Source organism: Mesitornis unicolor, unplaced genomic scaffold, assembly GCF_000695765.1.
Source record: "Mesitornis unicolor isolate BGI_N332 unplaced genomic scaffold, ASM69576v1 scaffold3164, whole genome shotgun sequence".
NCBI lineage: Eukaryota > Metazoa > Chordata > Aves > Mesitornithiformes > Mesitornithidae > Mesitornis > Mesitornis unicolor.
Genome location: NW_010180638.1, coordinates 14,716 through 33,534, shown reverse-complemented (window position 1 = coordinate 33,534; position 18,819 = coordinate 14,716). Strand labels below are relative to the sequence as shown.

At 39.4% G+C, this 18,819-nt stretch overlaps 1 protein-coding gene across 1 annotated transcript; it reads left to right on the top strand.

The window, feature by feature from the left end:
• The first annotated feature begins 291 nt into the window (after window positions 1-291).
• LOC104539564 (granulocyte-macrophage colony-stimulating factor receptor subunit alpha-like) lies at window positions 292-13,694 on the top strand. The gene is made up of 12 exons (XM_010183133.1): window positions 292-376; window positions 553-686; window positions 2,483-2,606; window positions 3,896-4,025; window positions 4,120-4,295; window positions 6,066-6,205; window positions 8,129-8,153; window positions 8,868-8,878; window positions 10,857-10,986; window positions 11,418-11,514; window positions 12,370-12,451; window positions 13,620-13,694. Exons 1-12 carry the CDS (start codon window positions 292-294, stop codon window positions 13,692-13,694), a joined length of 1,209 nt encoding a protein of 402 aa, XP_010181435.1.
• Window positions 13,695-18,819: the final 5,125 nt, after the last annotated feature.

Below are 18,819 nucleotides of genomic sequence, written 5' to 3'. Positions count from 1 at the left end.
TACCTGAAAGGAGGCGGTTGTCAGTCTCTTCTTTTAAGTAACAAGTGATAAAACAAGAGGAAATGGCCTTAAGTTGCACCAGGGAAGGTTAAGATTAGATATTAGGAAAAATTTTTCACCGAAAGGGTTATCAAGCATTGGAACAGGCTGCCCAGGGAAGTGCTGGAGTCACCATCCCCGGAGGTATTTAAAAGACATGTAGATGTGGCACTTAGGGACATGGTTTAGTGGCAGACTAGGCAGTGCTAGGTTTACAGTTGGACACTGTTCTCTGTCTCCAAGGACGAAGATATGGTTGCTCCTCTTGCACTCATCTTCCTAACTCAGTGGATGTTGCTCATCCCCCAGTTGTGTGTTGGCTGGAACTGCACAGACCGTGAGTAGAACACTTCCATGGGGTAGTCCTCCGAGGTGGAGTATAACATGCTTTTCAAAATGGGTAACTTTTCTTAACTTGCCCTCTGTCTTAGATATGCTAGGTAGTAACCTCTGCACCCAAAAATCTGGGTATCAGTCTTGCACCTTACTGATCCTGTTATGTGACACTTGCAGCGGAGATACCAGACTCACCTATTAGAAATTTAAAGCTGAATCGGTGGAAAATGGAGCTGAGTTGGATGAGCAGCATGAATTTCACTAAGAACTGGTGTTCAGTGACTGCAGGAGGTTTTACCGAGACTATAATGGTAAATTTATTATGTAAAGTTTTAACAGAGATAAATCAGTTCACTTTCTTCTTTTTCTTTCATATCCCTAAGTAGCTGAAAAATGTATCCTTGGTAGGAACAAGATAGTCTGTGTTTTAGCAGTCCTTTCTGGTTTTTGTTGAGACCTATCTTGGTACTGAGGCATATCTACCCTCTGGTTGTTCTTGTGAAATTCTTGCAACTACATCAGCCAATTCCCTCGGGACCTTAGGATGCAACTCATTTGGTCCCATGGACTTGTGTATGCTCAGGTTCTTCAGGTGGTCTGAAATCTGATTCCCTCTTATAATGGGAGGGGTTTCATTCCTGCAGTTCCTGCCTTGAGATACGTGGGAAGAGTGGTTGCCAGTGAACAATGAGGTAAAAACTTACTGGGCACCTCAGCCTTCTCCACGTAAGTTGTCACTAGTTCTCCAGTCTTATTTATCATGAACTGTACACTTTAATCTTTCTTTTCTTACCAACATACCTGTAGAAGATCTTATTATATTTTTTCCCGTTCCTTGCCAAATTAAGCTCCAATTTGGATCCAAACTTTTGATAGTAGGAGATCTAGACTTCAAATCTTGTGTAAGTGAATTACTTGAGAAGTGCCTTGACTTTATGAAAAGGCAACTTCTGCTTCTGATTTAGTCTGTTCTCAGTGCTTATGCAGAGGAGACAACAATCTAAGCATTTCGTATTTTGCAGCTACTATGTTTGTTAAGCAAAATAGTTTTCTTTTTCACTGGCCTCTGCAAGCTGCACAGATATTTCAAAGCAAGTCATGAAGTTGTCCTCTTGGGATTATTCTTTACCTCATACATGTATTACTCCTGCTTTTGCTAAGTTCTCTTCCTCTAGATCTCAAAGCTGTCTCCATCCCTTTGGTCAATATTTCTTGTGCATCTGATTGGGTGGGTAATGTTCAAAATGATGTTGCTTTAGCAACAGGAACTCTAAGAAGAGGGTATGTATTTTGACACTCTATTTTGCATTAATAGAGAGGGACACTCCTGTGTCAAGAAAGATGTATACCACATTTATGGTAAGCAATAATGTTTCTATAGACAGTTGCTAGAAAATTCTGAATTTGGAGACTCCTTTGATACTCCATGCAGTTATATCACCTGTATGAGTAATGACAGATTCAAGTAGATTCATGTCACCTTCATTTCAACTACTTAAACTTGGCTGTTATAGTACTTTAAGCTCTGACAGGAGCTACTAGAGAGGTGCAGCTCCTGTCTGAAGGCAATGTATCCCATGCATCTTATATGACACTGTCTGTGTCTTCCTTCACCACTGCATAGACAAGGAACCTATATTACTTGCTCAAACTAGATACTAGTTTTTAGAAAGCTTATGTTAGTGCAGATGAACATCAAGTCAGCTCCTTGCCCAAGCAGTCATTTGTGAGGTATTTCCCTTTGTCTTTCAAAGAAGTGTAAAGCACATTACAGCCATCTGTTGATGTTCACAAAAGCACATATGCTCTACTTTGAGGTGGTTCAACTGATTTGGTGGACTATGGGTAGGAGAGGAGGAACTGCTATTCCTAATGTTGCCATGAGATTTTCTGGAGGGAAGCAGTGAAGTCTTCACCTTGCACTGGTAAAGGTCCATTACTCAAAACCTCTGTGGAAAGAATTCTCAAGCCTGTACCTACTTCACTATTGTAGTGGTCCCACTGTTACAAATCAAGCACATGCTTAAGCCCTTTCTACAGGGAGTAGCACTGTGTAAACAGAAGGATGAAAACCTGACAAGTAAATGTTATGCATGACATTTTTCAGGCACAGAATATGAAGTGCATGTTTGGAAATGTAGCACCTCCTCTGCACAATGGCGTAAGCTTTTCTGTCACGGCAGTGAACATGAATGACACCTACTCAAACATATGCAGATATATTCCTCAAGGTAATACACTAGACTTTGGGAAAGGATTTGCCTACTTTCAATGATCTAGGGGAGAAATAAAAACTGAAACCCTTCATTCCTTAATTAATATGTTTCCTGTAGGATGAACAGTTTCTTGTTCATAGCCTTATTGCAATATATCTTTGAAAAGAAAAGGAGTTTCCTACAACTAGCTCAGCAATTTTTAATCCTCAGTTGCCACCTTACTTGCTGCCATCTTTTAAATTGTCAGTTCTATTTTAATTGTTTGTACTAATATTGTATGGACTGCACTTGAATGTCTTTAAAATGTCATTAAAAATCCAAGTTAACAGGTTTGTGGCTGTAGTTTTTAAATTCTTCCTTGAGAATTCTGTGACACCTTGAATTTTGTCACAGTGTAACTCATGGTGTACTGCCCAACACTTTGCAGTGTCTCATCCACAATAGTGAAAGGTCTGAGAGAATTTAGTCTTCTTTATATGAGAGGGGTAATATATATGAAACGTTTAAGAGAATGAGGTACAAGATCTGTTCATTTAAGCGGCATTGGGTTTGCATATCCATCAAGCTCAAAGTATTTGCTGATTCCTTATAAAAGGATAGATAAGTCATCCTTCCTTTGAAAAGGTGTGTTTAGTCTCCTTATTGGGCTTTACTTGGGGTGGGGGTTAATGAGTAAACTGGTATGGTCCTGATAAGGAGAAGATTCCTCATGTTAATCACAGGTGGAAGAAGGTATCTCTGCAGAGTACAAACACCTCACAAGTTTACATCTACACCTCCCTGAAGAATTAAAAAACTTCACAGTTTTGCACTTAGGTTTCTCTCCCTCTCTGAGGTCTATAGGAAAGCTTCTGACATTCTCCACTCATTTGACAGGGCGCTGAAGAACATCCATCAGATAGATATGCTATATAGCAGGCTACTGAAGGATGACAAGCAAATGTTTCAGTCTGTGGCATTGTGGCACCTGTGTGTCCTTCTGAACAGGAACAATTCAAAGCAAAGAGGTAGTCACTTTAAGTGTCAGCTTGTACTAGAACAGTGTATGTTCCTCTGAGAGTTATTCTATCAGATGCAGCTATAACCATATCTTTTGGGGGTTTATTCATGACAAATCCTTATTTGAATATGTCAGTGCAAATATCTTCCAGTGTTATCACCTAAAATAAAGCAAGTAATTCCTCACCCAAGGGATAACCAGCTGGATTTGCGTAAGTCTAACATATCTAAGTGTGTGCCATGATCCTCCAGCTTGGAGCAGTCACACAATTTTTTCCTCATCACAGATATTCCTGTGTTTGCAGGTGTGAACGGGTCAGCCATTGAGAACTTCTCTTGTGTGGTTTATAACATTTCTCTCATGAACTGCACTTGGCAGGCAGGCAGGGATGCTCCAGGAGATACCCAGTATTTTCTCTACTGGCAGAACTCGAGGTAAGTAGGTTTGCTTGAGCCTAGGGAGGTCTGGATTTTCATTTGACACATCATACTACTCATGTTTACCTAAAATACCTTGCTCTATATATAGAGACAACAAGGAAGTGGAATGTGAGCTTTACATGAAAGATGAAAATGGCAGAAACATGGGATGTAGATTCCAAAATGTGAGGATGGATACTGAAAAAGCTTACTTTCTGGTGAATGGGTCTAGCAGAGCCTCTCTGATCAAGTTCTATGATGAATACATTCAACTGTATAAAATTGGTAAGTAAATAATTTATTTCTGCTTTATTTTCATTATTGCATTAGGGTAGCAGAGCATTTATCCCTGAGAAGGAACCAAGTATCCTGTCTCACCTACAGTCAAAAGCAAGACACAACATTTTATTCAGGAAAACCTATCCCCCAAGCAAAAGAGGTAATTAAGCAAGAAAGCTGCACAGCTTCAGTCTACCTCAGATACTTTAGCAATCTACACTTACTGGTTTTAGGATTTTTCTCCAAAAAGGTCCACAGGACTTAAGAGATTGTACTTCCCCCTGCTGTCCTTTCAATGACCTTTCAACAGAGGAAACTTTTCAGAAGTTTATCTGAGCACTGATTTCTGCTTCTCATTGCCAGTGGGGATGGCATACACTGACACCATAACCTTGATTAAAGTAGTTAATACGTGTATGAAATATCCCAGATTTTCATATGCTCTTTCACCTTTGGTACTCTACCTGAAAGATTCCTGGGCAATTACTTTTACTACAGCAAAGCCTTTTTCGCAAAGTCCCACTGGTTTTGGTATTACCTCAAAAAAAATGAACAAAAAAGGCTTCATTATCTAAGAAGGAATTCTGTTGTTATATCACTCATGACAGATGAAACGAGACTGTTCTTTGACCAAAGAGCCCATCATAAATGGGCCAGGGTTGTCTCTAGAGACTGATGTAAAGTACTAGTCTAGCTGAAACTAAGGTTTTCTCTGTCAGCTTTTTATCACCCTTTCACCACCCTTTCTGTCATGAGTGACTGTCTTTTGCTGTTGCAATAATGAAGTCCTTGGTGATGATAAAAATATAAAGGTCTTCATATTTTCGTTCATGTCTGTGAAATTAGGAGAGATATGTGAAGAAGTTTACTAGATTCTTAAAACTGAAGTGTTTTCCTTAAATTTGTGTGGCTAATTGTTTGGAAGGGGGGGATAAACTGCATAGTTTGCAATAACAAGTAAACCACACCTTCATGTCACAGAAGAATTATGTGAGGAGGCTTGAAGAAAGAAATGACCTTCGGATTTCTTACATTAGGGTTAGCATCAGCTTGTTCTTCTGCAGTAAATAACATCCTTACAAAATGATAGCACTCTATCTTATTAGTCTAGAAAAGTAAATGGAGGAAGTTTGTATCTTCATATGCTCTTAAGTCCTGTTCCCTGCCTTAGTCCTTGTTTTTTCTAATCCTAGGGACAGGATTTAAAGAACTTTGGTCTTTCAGTTATTTCTATCAGAGATTCTAAGAAAAATAGATACAAATGAGTATCTTTCTTCATAGAAGTGTTACTTAAAGAATCATAGAATCATAGAATGTATTGTGTTGGAAGGGACCTTTGAAGATCATCCAGTCCAACTCACCCTGTAGTAAGCAGGGACAATGTTACTAGATCAGGTTGCTCAGAGCCCCATCAAGCCTGACCTTGAATATCTCCAGGGATGGAGCCTCCACCATCTCTCTGAGCAACCTGTTCCAGTGATCTGTCACCCTCATATTGAAGAACTTCTTCCTAAATAGCCAACCTAAATCTACTCTTTTCTTGTTTAAAACCAGTACCCCTTGTCCTGTCGCTACCTGCCCTAGCAAACAGCTCTTCCCCAGATTTCTTACAGGCACCTTTCAGGTATTGGAAGGTCACTAATAAGTCCCCCCAGAGCCTTCTCTTCTCCAGACTGAACAGCCCCAACTCTCAACTTGCAACTGCACTCTTTTTAATCAAAATAATAAAAAATCAAGTTACTTTAGTTATTTGAATTCTTGGTTATATCATTTCAGAAAAGCTCTTGCCTCCATCAAATATCACTGTCAACTGTGATGAAATGAAAAATTATTGCATAATTCAATGGCAACAACCCCAAATAAGTCATTCTAACAAAGACAAGTGTTTTAAATATGAAATCAACATCAAGTATAAGGTAAGAGAAATTTCTTCACTTACATTTAACATTAATACATACATTTGCATTTAACAGTACACATGGACAAAAAGTAAATCAGTCTCTCTTGCATGGTGTGGCCTTCCTCATACATAGCACCATATTCCTTTATGGTTGTGCTTTTCAAGCACCCTATTATGTCATACTGCCTCATTTTTTTACCCCTGTTCCTCTGTGTGAAATATTGCTGGAAATACACTGGATGACCATGACTGTGTAGGAAGAAGCATAGTTCATCAAAATTTGACCATATCACAGCTTTGGCTGTGGAAAAAAAAATCAAAAAAGGCACTTCTTTCATTAAGACCTGTTGGAGCATTCCCAGATTGGAGTCCTTCCAGTGGTGAAGAGAGTCCTTCCATCTCAGTGAAAGGGCAGGGCTGGGCTGTAAACACTGAATAAAGACATTGTCATCCAGTTAACAAGTATGAGTTGATGGAGGTGAATGAAATTTCTCTATATATGAAATAAAAATAGCTGAACCAGATATCATATATATAAGCAATAGACCCATTGGTCTGAAGTTGAAGCTGTATAATGTTGAATAAAAGGAAAATAAATGTAAAAGAACACAGAAAGGCAGTGTGAATAAGCACAGGTTACTCATTTAAGCTTCTGAAAACCAAATTCAGACCTTGGTTTTACAAGATTTTTTTTTCAGCAATGGAGTGAGAGTGCTGCGTTCTGCTACAAGAGCAGATCTATACTGTAACTGTGGCAGAATTGCATCAAATGACCACAGGGTGGCAGATAGTGACTACAAAGGAAAAGCCTGCCTGTATTACAACCATATATGGCCACTTAGTGGCTGAAGAAAGGTATTCCCTTGATTTCTGTTATTTGGAACTTAGTCTGGATCGTGCTTGCTATTTCACAGATGAGTTTTCTTGCTAGCCCAACTAACTGCTAGAAAACTCATTACTCCTCTGCTACTTTGCAGCAAAGAAAGCTTATAGTAAACTGTGTGACATTGGAATAAAAGTGTGTTGTATTAAAGCAATGCATACTCCTTAAAGCCTTTTAATATGCCTAATATTCAGTTTATAAAGAATATTCAATTTACACGTAGTCTGAATTGCCTAGCATTTTTTAATAATCAGTAGCAACTTTCATGTTACTAACTATGTCAAGATCCAGTATTTACTGTATTGCAAAATTTATTGCTTTACCACTGGCAGGTATAATCTTGTACTGTTCGACTAATACACTATGACCAATGTATATTGTGTTGCAGTCAGCCTTTAAACTTTATTTTCATAATTTGAAATTACCTTCTTCGGGAGCAAACAAAAAAAGGATAACACCATGTGCAACATAATTTCAATCACATTTTTTCATGTCTGACACCAATACACTGAATTTCTGAGACTATTGGTTGCTTCTTCAGCAATGTTTTAAGCTAGGGCTGTATAGATCAGGGTATTTGGAAAACATGAAGGCAAACCTTAACAACAAAAACTGAGTTAAAAATATATCAAGTACTTCAATCTTTCCAATGTCCCTTGTCACTAGATTGGTGCCACCATCCCCTGCAGGAGGAAGTATCTTTTAACAATCTTTTTTTTTTTTCCTTTTAAAAAAAATAAAATTGCAGTATCCTTTAATACTTCTCTTCTTCCAAAATTTGTAAGATAGGCTATTCTTCCGGAATCCACTTTCTGAAGTCTAGCATGCCCTCATTATTTTCATTTCTCATATATTATTTTAGTATAGAGACAAAAAAGAAGACACTGTAGTGTTGCACTTTCTCCTAGACTGATCCCTGTGCTTAAGCTAGCTTATTGTACAGCTGCATGCTTTGCAAAATCAAGTCATTGGGAAAAAAAAAATCTTAAAAAAGCTTAAAACTTAAAAAAAATTAAAACAGAATGCAAAATAATTTAAAAAATACATTACTGGCAGGCTAATGGAAATGAGATAGTCTGCAGTCATTAGTTGTATATGTTCACTACTTTACATGGTAGTCATTATGGCTGTTCAAAAGAGATGAATGAATTTTATTTTATCTATCAAAAATGTATTTGAAAGGCAGCCTAAAATGTCTTGTGAATCCATGTCAGTCCTGAATACTTTCATCTGACGGAAAAGGAAACAATATTTACATAGCATTTGCAATTAAATATAGTGACATTCGTAAAATATAAACACCAAATGTAAACTAAAAGGTTTATTTCACAGATTATTATCTTTATTTTTTCCGGTGTTTAAAGTTAGTTTTCATTCAGGTCTGGTTTGATTGCGTTTCAGTTTAATCACCAAACTGAAATAAAGTTTATTTCTCAATTCTGGTGGTAAGGAAAACATACTTTGACATAGAAGCATTAATTACTAGATAAACATGCCATTGCAGATGAATTATATATTAGATACTAAATGTTAGATAAATTACTAGTTCTTCTGAACAAAGTGTCAAGTAGATATGAAAGGGCAATGCAGAAAAAGAGGAGAGTAGCTAAAAATTACTTGTTATCTAAACACATAACACGCAATCATAAAAATAAAGGGTTTTTTTCTCAATTTACAGGAGCACTCTGAGGGAAAAACAAAATATATTTCTATACAAGTAAGTCTGCTTTTTCTATTAATCAACAATACATGTTAGTTTCATAGTAATTTGTGAAAAGTAAATAGTATGAAACAGCCTTTAGTTCAGTATGTGTTCAATGTCCTGTGCTTTATGGGATCCTTATTTATGAATTTCATGAATGTGTCAAACTGCTAAATCATGACAACATATGACATTCATTATACATTCAGAGGCAGAACTTTATTACTATTCTGTATTTTGAAAAATCTTAAATTTTATATTATATTGCTTACTCTCTCCCTCAAATATTTGGATTAGAATTTGAAGTTACACATCAGTGACAGCAGAGAAAGGAGACACAGAGAAAACACCTCATAGGAATGAAATTTTGTTTATGAAAAACAAAAAGACCACAAAAGCCCTTTGGGATCTTTTGGGATGAAGGCTGTCCTCCAGATATACTGCATCTCTTTCTAATCAGTGCAGCTTGCACATCCCAACTCTATCTTGAAGGTATCCAAGAGCAAGCAAGTTTCAGTTAATTGTAGTAACACTAAGTATTGCAGTCTTGAACTTACTTTACACGGTTGGCTGCAATCATAGAATCATAGAATCACAGAATATCTTGGGTTGGAAGGGACCTTTAAGATGACCCAGTCCAACCCCCTTGCCATGAGCAGGGACAACTCCCACTAGACCAGGTTGCCCAAAGCCCTGTCCAACCTGGCCTTGAACACTTCCAGGGAGGGGGCATCCACAGCTTCTCTGGGCAACCTTTTCCAGTGCTTCACCACCCTCACAGTAAAGAATTTCTTACTAATACCTAAATCTAGTCTTATCCAGTTTAAAACCATTCCCTCTCATTCTATCTCTACCTGCCCTTGTAAAAAGTCCCTCCTCGGCTTTTCTATAGGACCCCTTCAGGAACTGGAAGGCTGCAATAAGGTCCCCCCAGGGCCTTCTCTTCTCCAGGCTGAACAACCTCAACTCTCTCAGTACGGTCCCTCGTAGGGGAGGTGCTCCAGCCCTCTGATCAGCTTCGTGGCCCTCCTCTGGACCCACTCTACAGCTCCATGTCCTTCTTATATTGGAGAATCCAGAACCGGATGCAATACTCCAGGAGGGGTCTCACCAGAGCAGAGTAGAGGGGCAGAATCACCTCCCTCACCCTGCTCACCACACTTCTTTTGATGCAGCCCAGGATGAGGTTGGCCGCCTGGGCTGCAAACACACATTGCCGGCTCATGTTGAGTTTCTCATAGACTGACACCCCCAAGTCCTTCTCCTCAGAACTGCTCTCTAGCCATTCTCAGCTCAGCCTATATTTGTGCTTGGGATTGCCCCTACCCAGACACAGGACCTTGCACTTGGCCTTGTTGAACTTCATGAGGTTGGCATGGGCCCACCTCTCTAGCGTGTGCAGGTCCCTCTGCATGGCATCCCTTCCTTCCAGCATATCAACTGCACCACCCAGCTTAGTGTCATCCGCAAACTTGCATCCATGTTTCTCCAGTTTTGTGACCAGTATGCCATGCGGGACAGCGTTGAATGATTTGCACAAGTCCATGTAGATGAAGTCAGTTGCTCTTCCCTTATCCACTAAAGCTGTAACTCCATCATAAAAGGTCACCAAATTGGTGAGGCACATTATGTGGAAAGTTATGCTTTCTCTGAAAAACCATAATGAAAAGACTGAGGAAGGCGAGGTGCATGCAGACAGTTTATTCCTCAAATCACTCAATTCTAGCAGTGTTGAAATGAGACTATTCATTTTTCTGCCTCTGTCAATGTGCCAAGGGAAACTGTTAATAGATCAGGCTACATTGTAAGAAATTATAGGATATAGTTTAAAAGATGAAAAAAGTTGTAAACATAGAAGTTTACTGAGGGACAGGTAATTAGTTAAAGGAGATACACAGATACATACATATTATATACATAATAAACATGCATGTGCTTATTTTTTGCTTTGTAACAGCAGTCTACTTTAACAAGCAATGCTCTCCTATGCTTCTAAAAGCTTCACTGGTAGATGGCACTTGCATATTATCAACACCTAGACATACAACAATGAAGAACAACACAGTCTTGCTTTGTTTTTAGGAAGGAGGGAAAAGTCATGCATTTCAAAGATCCAATATGAGAAAGAAATACCTCTTGAAAATGAGAACAGCTGGTAGTGCCTGCCTTGTGAGCCCAGACTGGGGGGACTGGAGTGCACCCATTGAGTTTGGTAAGAAGTTTGGTTTAGCTTGGGCTACTCTTCCTCCAGCGACGTCCTGGCTACCTCAGACACTGCTGCGCATCTACACAAATATATAAAGGCTTGGCAAACATTTTGTTTCACTCCACATTACTGAGAAGAAAAGGAGGAAGAGAATTCCTATGTATCTTAACACTCCAACATTGGAAATCAATACAAAAAGTTACATGTTTGCAACTGAAGTGCGTACCTGCTTACTGCAGGGGATGGACAAACAGCTCAATGTCAATCCTTCCCAATAAACATTACTGCTAAGGTGCTAAATTAAAGAGATGATCTTTATAGTGAGTAAAAAATTTCAGTCTGCATTCATCAGTCAGTCACCAAAGTAGATGTTTGGCACAGCCGTGCATCTATTCCTCTTTATTAACAATAATATTTTATGACTGTTTCTCATTCAGGAAATGACGAAATTATTTCTTCTTCAGTATGGATTTTACTTGTGATAGCAGCTGCAACACTCTTAGTGGCAATCATCACAATTTTGTTCTGCAAAAGGTAAACTTAATTTATGCATTCATTTTCTTTTAGGCAATGTGTGAAACATCTGCAGTTCTTAAGCAAATAAGGTAGAGGTGTCTTTGTAGTATAGACAAAACTTTTCTGCTCACACTGTAGTAGAAATCAATGCAAATGAATGATCCTGAGACAGGTACTAGAAAGGTGATACCTGAACTCCCCAGCTGATCTGCACCGCTTTTTCCGTGCCCTCTTCTGTCAACATGGTAAGGAGAGTAATTATATTCAACTACATATATTAACAGTACAACTGTTCTGAATATTTGCAAGGTATATTGTCTACACAGTAGGGTTTATGATCTCTTGAACTGCTGAATTTATTGCAAACACACGGGTTGATTGTACCTACCAGCAACGATTTTGCAATGGTCCCTAGATTTGTCCTAGCAAACTGAATGCATCTGAAAACACATAAGCAAAGCAGTTTGCTTCTTGAAATAAATGGTGTAGGTGGAACAGAAAGAAGGAGGGCATCCTGCTGTATCATGCACTTTGTATAGAATTATACAGTGATTCAGAGGTTACTGTTCTTCCAACTTATTAAAAAGATTACACCCACTTTTCACTGGTTGTAGTGACTTAAAGAGCAGGGCAACTTCATTTTCCTTTCAAAGGAGAAAATAACTACTAGCAAATCTTTAACCAGAAAAAGAAAATATTGGCATCCAAATTTTTAGTGTTTTCCTGATACATGTTCATTCTGTGATGAGATTATGCATATTTTTCATTTCTCTTCTATCCAGGAAGCAGAAGATAAGAGCTGGTTCAAGGGTGCAATGGTGTTGACACGTGATGTTTACTTAACTTCTCTATGTCACCCTTTTTGATCTCCAGGACTGGCTGCTGGAAAGCAGCACTTCCACAAATCCCAGAGCCAAAAAATACATTTCGTGGACTACTTGATACAAATCCAGAGGTATGTTTTATTTTTATCTTATATTAAATGTGTGAAATGTGACTCCACTACAGGTATATTTTAAATTATAAGGAAAGTAATACAGAAAATAACTCCTCTTTTTGCCATATTTTGAGGAATTACCAGAGAAAATCAGCAGAAAAGTTTGTTAAGGGTAGTCACATGCAGTGCTCTTCCAGAACCATGGAGTTTCTCTTGTTGCGGTCTTACAGGTGCAGGGGCTGATGCTCCCATTGATAGGTTCAGACAGCAGCAAGGGCTGCGTGTTTTCCCAACATGAGGCACACACATATGCAGCCACATAAACAGAGGACACTAATGCAGCCAGCCATGAAGACCAGCATAGGTGCCTTTACCAGCATCATGTCAACACCAACAGCAGCAACATAAATAGGGTCACAGACATCCCAGTCCTCCTGTTCCTCCCCAGCTGAACAGGGCTGAACTTTGCCAGTGAGATGTGCATGCACCCACACTTTCTTCATTCACAACGACCATAAATTCTAATTTTCCTCACATCTGATCTCTGATTATGGATTCTGGGTCCCCCTGCCACATCAGCAACTATTACCTTTGGGCTTTCCAGGTGAGGGTCTCTCCAGGTGCAGTTCTTCCCTACTCACCCACTAGTCCAGCTTCAAGGAAGTTCGTTAGCAAGTCAGACACACAGGACAGAAAGAAAGGTGACATGGAAAACGGGTCAAAACAGGATTTTTTAAGGCAATAGGATAGTCACAGCATTTGACCAGATCAGCATACCAACCAGCAGCGGAAGTGCGCACTTTTCTTGTCTAGCAGTTTCTCATGTTCTCTTCAGTTAGATAAACTTCAGGTTAATGTGTGCTCATCTACTTTCACACCTTAGAGAAGTTTATGCTTTTGTGTTAATTTACTTGAGATGATCTGTGGTAATCCGGGCGGTACAATGGAGAAAAGCACACATACTCCCTCACCAAATCCAGGCCAGTCAAAAAAATGTCAACATTACAAAGTTGCTGAAATTTCACTGTTATGCCCAGATGCTTATCAGCTAAGAAACAATGAAGTTAAATGTTTCTATAAAAAAACGAAAAAACAAGTTGAAATGCTCTCAGAATTGTTCATAAGTAAGCAGAGGGTAACGTAACCTTATGTATAAAACTAAAAGAAATTTTTATTTTCCTTCCAGCTGATGGAGAGCAAAATTCAATCACTAACATCTGAAAATGAAGATATAATATTAGTTGCTGATGTAGTGAAATAACCAAGAACAAATTAGTTATGTGAAAGTGCATTTCTTAGCTTGGACAACTGTATATTCCTGTGGAAAGTCTGGAATAATATACAGGCTTTCTTCACTTTCTTCACTTCCTTGGCGAAAACAGTAGTGCAGACAAGAGAGTACGATACCTCACGTAATATTTTTTTTTAAATGTCAATGTATTTGCTTTTAATTTTGGCTAACTTCAACTTTTTGGGTAACTTTTCCTTATTGGGTATCTTCCATTTTAAGAATATGACTGAAATATTTCAGTGAGGATGTTTTAATTGCATTTTAATATGTTTAAGGAAAAATAATGGATTTGTCTCATATTAAAAAGAATAAGATGAAATTTATTGAGATTAATAAATTTAAAAAAAAAAATTCTGGTGCCTAAATGCCATGGTTCTGCTTTCAAGAATGGGCCTATTCATACTTGAAGTTTCCTCAGATCTTTTAAAGTATACATGGGTATCTAAAAATATTGAGAACAGTATTGAAAACAGGCTGGGACATTGAGTCATGGCCTGTAATCAACAGGAATGTCAAAGGACAGGAGTCCCTGACTAATCCTAGAGCTTCAGTGTGTTACTTACAAATTAAGAGATCAGCCACCATTAACTTGATATCAGCCCAGAATTAACTTCTGTAGGTATCTGGCTCTTCGTGTTCTTACTTCATGTTCTTCTTACTACTTTCCTTCCTCTTTAACTTCTTAGTATTTTAAAATACTGATGCATGACTCAGTTAATCTCTGTGTCTTTTTGTGCAGACAGAGGCCTTCACAATTCTGCTGGACAATAATTTTTCAGAGCCATAGGATTAGGAAAAGGTATTGGGAAAACAGCCTAGGCTGTTGTTGAATACAGTGATTGGTTATGAGCGATGCTCCTCAAGGATCAATGTTGAGACTTGTAGTGTTTAGTACTAGCAGAAACTTGGACAACAGGATGAAATACAGCCCTAGGGAGACTGCAGATGACAGCAAACTGAGGACACTGCCTGACATACTAGAGGGCAGGTCTGCTATTCAGACAGGCTGAAGAAATGGATTGATAGAAACTTCCTGAAGCAAATGCAAAGCCAAATACCTGAGAAAAACTAGATGCATATATCCTAGATGATATGATGGACAGGTGGGTCTGCAGAAAAGACTCTGAGGTCCTGGTGGGCAACAAACTGAACACAAATCAGAAGTGCTTCCTTATGGTAATGAAAACTATCCACAAACTAGGCTATAATGGGAGGAGTGGACCCAGCAGTTCAGTGGAAGTGATTACTCCCTCTACTCAGCACTCATGAGTCTGTACATGCAGTTCCATGTCCAGATTTCAGCTACCTAGTACAAGAAAGGCATTGACAAACAGGGTAAGTTCAGTAGCAGGGCACCAAGATGATTATGGGGATCTGAAGAAACTGGGATTTTTCAGACTGGAGAATGGAAGATAAGGGGATCTACTGCTGTCTTACACTGTGTGTAGAGAAGATGGAACAAACTTATCTGGGAGTTGCACAGTCTGAGGATGAGATGGAACAGTCAAAAGTTGTTGCAGCAAGAGAAAGTCCAATTTCATATAAGGAAAAATAATTATTTACACATGAGAGTAGTTGGATGGAATGAGTGTCCAGACAGGCTGTGAAATTTCCATCCTTGGATATATTCAAAATACAATTTTTTAGCATCTCATCTGCCAGTTTATCATGCAGCCACTCACTATTGTCAGGTTATTAAACTTTCTCATCTTTGGAATCTATTATCCCAAACTACTTGCAACTATCTATACATGTCAGGATCTTCCTCTTATCTCAGGGAAGCTTAAACTTTTCTCCTGTAACAATGCAATGATGATTTTTTTTATTTTCAAAGTGCCTTTGACTGACACTTCACGTTAAGTGTGACCTTCCTCTTGAAGAACATTTTCGGCACTACAAGATCCTCAAGGACATCTGTACCACCATACACTCACTGATATTTTCTGATGTCACTAATTTCCTTTAACAAATCTTTTAGTATACCTTAATCATCTATTTGCTTAATTGTTTCTGATAAGAATCCTTTTGTTGAGAAATGATATATTGTTAGGGGTCTTTTATTTCTTTCAGAGGTTTTTCCATTAAAACTTTTTTTGGCTTGACTTATTGTGCTCTTGCATTTATCCTGTCAGCATTCACATGTTTTCCTGTTTTCCTTCTGTGGATAGGGTTCCAAATTTTTGACAAATGCCTTTTTATTCTGTGCAGCTTCCCTTACCATTTCAATATGCTAAACCAAGATCAATGAATTTTTCTTTTTAAAGAGGCAAAACCCCCTACTATTTCATCTGTTTCTATTATGAATGGGACCTAAAGAATATATTCGGATGTTTGATATAACTGTGTGGGAAGACACCAGAGTGGATATAGACATGTCTTTATCTCATACTGCCATAGTGGTGCCACATGTGAAGGCTTTGTAGAAGCAAAGAATATTAGGTAATATTTCTACAGTACAGAAGTATTATTGATACTTGGCAAAAATCTAATTTCTGCATCCCTTATGAAGTGCAGCAATAGGCAGATAATGTTAGCCCTCATAAGAGCTAAGTAGTCAGTAGAGACCATGAAGTCAGCACAGAAGACAAGAGGCAAATACTCTCACCTCCTAGGGTGTCTCCTGATACCCTTGACAGAGATCAGCAGCATAGCAACAAACTCAATTTTACTGGTATAATTTGATTTCTGGGCTCCTTTCTTCGGGAAAGAAGCATATTCCAGCAAAGAACTCGGAATTTGAGTAGGTAATAGAAGAGCACAGACAGAACTTCCACCTTCTGTTAAAGTCTAATTCTATACAAAACTCAGCCTTGACCTGGAGTTATACCAAAAGAGTCTTAGCATCTGACTCCCTAGTTGGGATGGTTGGTCAGTGAACCAACCATTTGTTCCTGTCTGAAGATGTAATGTTGGAAGCCCACCATGACTTCTAAGGCAGTTTTAACACTCAAAATGAAAATGTCCAGCAATTGCTTCCTTAACATAATTAGCCTTTGCGAACTTTTGTTCACAAGAAAAATAACTTTATCCTCTGAGTAGCCCCATTAATTTTGACAACTCGTGTATCTTGCTTGATTTTGAGGATCTCACAATTGTTCTTCATAACTGGGTGTGGAATCATTGACACATCAGGACAACCAAGTGATCAGGCCGAGTCAGCATGGGTTCAGGAAGGACAGGTCCTGCTTGACTAATCTTATCTCCTTTTATGTTGAGGTGACCTGCTTGGCAGATGAGGGGAAGGCTGTGGACGTTGTCTACCTGGACTTTAATAAGGCCTCTCACATTGTCTCCCACAGCATCCTCCTGGAGAAGCTGGCTGGGCATGACTTGGATGGGCATACGCTTTGCTGGGTTAAAAACTATCTGGATGGCCGAGCACAGAGAGTTGTGGTGAATGGAGCTAAACCCAGTTGGCGACCAGCCACAAGCGGTGTTTCCCAGGGCTCAGTTTTGAGGCCAGTCCTGTTTAACATCTTCATCAATTTTCTGGATGAGGGGACTGAGTGACCCCTCAGCAAGTTTGCAGATGACACTAAGTTGGGAGAGAGTGTTGATCTGCCTGAGGGTAGGAAGGCTCTGCAGAGGGACCTGGCTAGGCTGAATCAATGGGTTGAGGCCAACTGTATGATGTTCAACAAGGCCAAGGGCCAGGTCCTGCACTTTGGTAGCAATAACCCCATGCAGCACTACAGGTGTGGGGATGAGTTGCTGGAAAGCTGCCATGCAGAAAAGGACCTGAGGGTATTGGTGGACAGCAGGATGACCATGAGCCAGCAGTGTGCCCTTGCGGCCAAGAAGGCCAATGGCATCCTGGAGTGTATCAGAAGGGGTGTGGTTGTAGGTCGAGAAAGGTTCTCCTTCCCCTCTACTCTGCCCTGGTGAGACCGCATCTGAAATATTGTGTTCATTTCTGGGCCTCTCAGTTCAAGAAGGACAGGGAATTGCTTGAAAGAGTCCAGTGCAGAGCCACAAAGTTGATGGAGGAAGTGGAGCATGTCCCTTAACAGGAGCGGCTGAGAGAGCTGGATCTCTTTAGCTTGGAGAAGAGGAGACTGTTTATAAACATTCATGTTTATAAATTTGTAAAGGACGAGTGTCAGGAGGAAGGAGCCAATCTCTTCTCAGTGATGTTCAGTGAAAGGACAAAAGGCAATGGTAGCAAGCTGGTGCATAGGGGGTTCCATATGAAGGAAAAACTTTTTTACTGTGAGGGTGACAGAGCACTGGACCAGGCTGCCCAGAGAGGTTATGGAGTCTCCTTCTCTGGAGACATTCAGAACCCACTTGGGCGTGTTCCTGTGTGACCTAGTCTAGGTGATTCTGCTCTGGCAGGGGGGTTGGACTAGATGATCTTCCAACTCCTAATATTCTGTGATTCTGTGTGATGAGGTTTATGCTTTGGTGTAAAATTTCTTTTCACTTTGATACTCAAAGGCTCAGATTTCTATACAGGTCATTTGAACACAGATATTTGATTATTAGACTACTTTTGTAATGATCCTGGACATTTGTTTATTAGACTAAATACTCTACTAAACTAAATAGTTTAGTAGACTAAAGACTACTTTCTTGTATTGAGGCCAATCGCCATGTAAGAGCCCAGATATCTTTTATTAAACATCTGAATAAGGTGGACACATGGAAACTTCCTTTAGAAATTAGCCCTGACCTAAGCTAACCTCTGGACTATGTCCAGGAGTTTTTCAGGACATTGCTTGCAAATCCTGGCCAAATCAGTGCTGGGAACAGTTGTTCCTGGACACATTCCAGCACTGGGGAGTCTTCCAGTTACATGTGGAGCCAGAAGTGATCCCCGACACTGTCCAATTTCTACCGTAGCTGGATCTAAACTGCTCTTGGCACACCTACTGCCTTTGACAAAGTTAATGATTGACTTTTGGTCAAAGACTCCTCTGGGAAGCTTTTTACAGCAGATCAGAACAACAAGGCCAATTTCTTAATGAGGCTGAGCTCATGTTGGACACATATGCAAGCCATCTTTGTATTTCTCTTAGTACACAGCAGTGGCCAGAATTAGAATGCACAAAATCACCTCCTAAAAGAGTGATGGGGTTGTACTAAACTACACTAG